The sequence below is a fragment of the Gigantopelta aegis genome, chromosome 11, assembly GCF_016097555.1.
Source record: "Gigantopelta aegis isolate Gae_Host chromosome 11, Gae_host_genome, whole genome shotgun sequence".
Classification (NCBI taxonomy): domain Eukaryota; kingdom Metazoa; phylum Mollusca; class Gastropoda; order Neomphalida; family Peltospiridae; genus Gigantopelta; species Gigantopelta aegis.
Window position 1 is genome coordinate 5339550 of NC_054709.1, and position 4771 is coordinate 5344320.

Consider the following 4771-nt stretch of genomic DNA (forward strand, 5'->3'; position numbering starts at 1 on the left):
TGTGACGGATCATTAATTATTTATTACAATAGTAGTCGCTTCAAAGTAAATATATTTATATGTACATGTACATGTTGAATATGTATTTTAACAACACATTTAACTATTTGAAATTTGACATCCAACTGTTCTAATCAGGATCTATATAACGCAAGAAAAACCGATAGTTTTTATTTTTCCTTATTTTCTGATTCTTCTCTTTTGTTAACAATTTGGAATAATTTAAATTATATTATTGTTTATTAACAAATAAATGCATCTGTAAAATTAAAAAGAGGTCATAATACCGGTTTTAGCCAATTCCAAAACTGCTTGTTTTGTAGGACGGTAATAAAAAAATGTCTAAAACAAATATTTGAATTAAATAAATAAATATGTATTTTATTTATTTTTATTTACTTACTCGCTTGCTTGTTTTATTGCTTAATTCCTTGCTTGCTTACGTATTTCTTTCTTTCTTTCTTTCTTTCTTTCTTTCTTTCTTTCTTTCTTTCTTTCTTTCTTTATTGATTTACTTATTTATTTTATTTATTTGTTCAGTTATTTATTTATTTTAATTATTTTATTTTTTATTGTTTTATTATTATTAATATTATTATTATTATTATTATTATTATTATTATTATTATTATTATTATTATTATTATTATTATTATTATTGTTGTTGTTGTTGTTGTTGTTGTTGTTATCCTGCTAGTTTATTGTTACCATATTAATTGTAGTAATATTATACATGTATAGTTATTTTTTCTGTACATATTAAATGTGTGTATTGTTATAGTTTTGTACCGGGTACTGAGTAAAACATATAATTTATTAAACATAACTTAAAACTCCATGCCTCTTTCTCGACATGTGTGCGGGGCGATTCTCCCTGCATCAGTATCGATATTTTCACAGAAACAATAGCCTTCAAAATTTTGTGTCAGGGCAAATATTGTTTCTTCCCTCTTCTAGCAAACAATACACCTCACCCGATGTCCATTCGCCCCGGCCTATCGCGTGCCGTGTTCCGCCTTATTTACATAACAGACATATTTACCTCCCCTGGCCAATCGCCGCTCTCCATTCTAATGGGCCAAGTTTAATATTCTTGTTGCCAGTATTGTTATAATAATCTTCCCTCGGAGTCAAATATTCTTGGAAGGTTCATTTTGGAAAGAAATCGCGGGGTTAAAAAAGGCTTTGCGGAGGAGAGACATTTAAATGACGTGTTAGCAGCAGTTGTCCGAGTGGATTAACTAACCATGGAAGGAAGCAAATCGTTTAGCATTGACGCTCTTCTGTCTAAAGGTACCCGACCCAAACCACCCAGCCCAGCCAGAGTTCCCTCCCCCAGGAATCACTCTCCCAGACCTTCGTCCTCCGGATCCAGCCATGTTGGGACCCACAGCCCGGCGTCGAGCGTGTCACCCCCGGGCCACATCAACGGACTTTCTCCCAACATGAGTTTCGTCCCGAGACCCGGGCTCCTGAACGTCCAGCACCCCGCCATGATGCATACAACTCTGGGACTGTCCGGTTTGTTTCCGGGACACCCCATCTACAGCTACCAGGGCCAGGCTGCCGGCCACCCGATGATGCCGATGTTGGCGGGAAGCGCGTTCCACTCTCCCCGCGGAGCAGGCATTCAAATTGGCGCAGCTTCAGGGGGTGAATTACGCCGAGTGGTTAGCGCGCTCGGGGATGTATCTACCCAGAGTGATGGAATACCCAGGTAGCTGTAAGTATTATTGGTGTTGTTCTTCTCATTATTGTTTTTCTTCTGCTTCGATTTCCTCTTTTTTCTTCTTGTTCTTGTTCTCGTTTTTCTTCTTCTTCTTCTCTTTATTCTTCTCTTTTTCTTCTTCTATATCTTCTTCTTTTTTCTCTCTCTCTCTTTCTTCTTCTTTTTCTTCTATTTCTTCTTCTTTTCTTCCTCTATTTCTTCTTCTTTTTCTTCTTCTCTTTCTTCTTCTGTTTCTTCTTTTTCTTTTTTTTTTCTTCTTCTTATTTCTTTTTCTTCTTCTTCTTCTTCTATTCTTCTTTATCTTCTTCTGTTTCTTCACCTTCTTCTTCTTATATTTCTTCTCCTTCTTCTATTTCTTATTTTTCTTCTACTTTGTCTTCTTTTATTTCTTCTTCTTCTTCTTCTCCTTCTCCTTCTTCTTTTATGTGTACATATGCAAAGACGAAAGGTTTAGCAATTTGTTAAATGTGCTTAAATAAAAGAAAACTCGTGACTTTCAAAATGAAATCAGACTCGAGATTTAATTGATGCATAATTTGTCGCTATAAGTAACAGACGATTTCAATACAACATCAAATGTGTAACTGTCGCGTTATTAAATGTAGCTTATTTTTAAAGTACAAAGCAGTAGTACCAAATGCTAAACTTGTTTGTTTTAATATGGCATGGAAATTTAACTTAATAGTTCTGTTATTAAATGTAGCTTATTTTTAAAGTACAAAGCAGTAGTACCAAATGCTAAACTTGTTTGTTTTAATATGGCATGGAAGTTTAACTTAATAGTTCTGTTATTAAATGTAGCTTATTTTTAAAGTACAAAGCAGTAGTACCAAATGCTAAACTTGTTTGTTTTAATATGGCATGGAAGTTTAACTTAATAGTTCTGTTATTAAATGTAGCTTATTTTTAAAGTACAAAGCAGTAGTACCAAATGCTAAACTTGTTTGTTTTAATATGGCATGGAAATTTAACTTAATAGTTCTGTTATTAAATGTAGCTTATTTTTAAAGTACAAAGCAGTAGTACCAAATGCTAAACTTGTTTGTTTTAATATGGCATGGAAATTTAACTTAATAGTTCTGTTATTAAATGTAGCTTATTTTTAAAGGACAAGAAGGTGTTGTCACTTACGTACTTACTTATTTACTTACTTTTTTCTTTCTTTCCTACTAAAAAACGAATTTAGTTACTTATATACTTAGAGGCTTCTTGCTTACTTATATACTTACGTATTTACTGAACTAATTAATTTTCAGTTGTTTACTTATTTTTGTACCTATATATTTATTTACTTACTTTCTTCGATGCTTAATCGTTATCGTAATTATTTATTTACTTTTATGTAATATGTTTTTGGTATTTAATTACCTTTATCTATTCAATAGGATACACTTTCGTATTCATTTTATTTTAATACTATTTTGATTTGTTTTACTTTATTTAGTATTTGTTATTATTATATTATTATTATTATTATTATTATTGTTGTTGTTGTTGTTGTTGTTGTTGTTGTTGTTGTTTCTATAATTACTTAATTTTAAAGGCGATATGGAGAAATAATGTTTCTTGTCTTTAATTTAAACACTTGAAACTCGATATTTACATTTAATTTTATTCTCTTTTTTTAAAAATAAAGTCGCCATGTTTCCTTTTCATAACAATTTGTATTTATTAAAATGGTAATTTTTTCTGACATATAAGCTTTTAATGAATCTATGATTTTACTAGATATCTGCCTATATTTTCTAAAATAAAGAAAACATAATTATTTTAATGTTAATTAAAAGAGTGCATGATTTTTGTTTAACTACTGACAGTTGAAATCTTGTTTTAATATTAGTTTGTATACACTGTTCCTAATTTACAATATTTACATGCAATAAATTCATCTTATCTTACATAACTCGATATCCGCTCCACCAACTCGCCCCCTCCCCACCCCACCCCCTCCATCTAACGCATACGTTACACACAAAACTTCAGATGCACAGCAAATATAAAAGGGGTATAATTTAAAGGGTGTCGCTTATGTACACGTTCCATCTACAAATATGCTCAGGTGTTGCTATTAATTTTTACAACTGTAATTTTTCATACCACGGTGTCTGTAATATACGGCAATAGGTACTCATAAATTGTCTTATGAGCCACATTGCTCTATTAGTAGTCACCTATGCGCGCTGTATGCAAACAAGCACCCGTTAAAACAAATATATTAGAGTTATAAACCTATTCGATAAACATGTTTCGGGGTGTTTGATGTCGCTTCGGACTTCCCAAGCTGTAATTTTAATAGTGTGTATAGTACGTGGTTTATCTTATGCCGGGTTGATTAATAACTTTCGGGTGTCACCTATTGTCCAGAGTGCGTCATCTAAACATGCGTGGGTTCTATTCGGTGTATTGTGCGGGCACCTACAAGGGGTCTGTGATTGTCACTGTTGTAACTGTACGTGTGATAACTTCCACGTTCCAGGTGTTAAATGTTTGTGTATGTCAATAAAATAAACATTAAAATTTATAAAACTTCAGGCGCGGATTTAAAATAAAACTCCTTCCTCCCTCCCTCCCTCCCCCCCCCCCCCCCCCCCCCCATCTCTCTCTCTCTCTCTCTCTCTCTCTCTCTCTCTCTCTCTCTCTCTCTCTCTCTCTCTCTCTCTCTCTCTCTCTCTCTCTCTCTCTCTCTATTTATATCGCTATCTATCCTCCACAATTATTGGTCAAGTAAATAATTTCTCAAGAGGCGGATTCAAGGGGGGATCAAGGGATCCGTCCCAACTAAATATATTCAAGTGTTTTTTTTCTTGCTTTAAAATGTTTTCATTGGATTGCTCTTTTTACACCCCCCCCCCCCACACACACACACCCCACATCCACCCCACCCCCCACCTCAGATCCGCTCCTGTTCTCTGTTGTGTAAAATGAGGAATCGTGTTCCTCACCACCACCGAATTGTATTAGATTAATATTACATCCTCTTCCCAGTTAAACAATTCTCGTGCACATCTAACCTTGCTTCCAATACTGTCAACTTTAAAAAGA

At 33.7% G+C, this 4771-nt stretch overlaps 1 protein-coding gene across 1 annotated transcript in view; it reads left to right on the forward strand.

The window, feature by feature from the left end:
• Window positions 1-1247: 1247 nt before the first annotated feature.
• LOC121385512 (motor neuron and pancreas homeobox protein 1-like) overlaps window positions 1248-4771 on the forward strand; it is a 37742-nt gene continuing 34218 nt past the window's right edge. Inside the window, 2 exon segments of the mRNA XM_041516217.1 lie at window positions 1248-1613; window positions 1615-1723. Coding sequence (XP_041372151.1) covers window positions 1248-1613; window positions 1615-1723 — 475 coding nt within the window.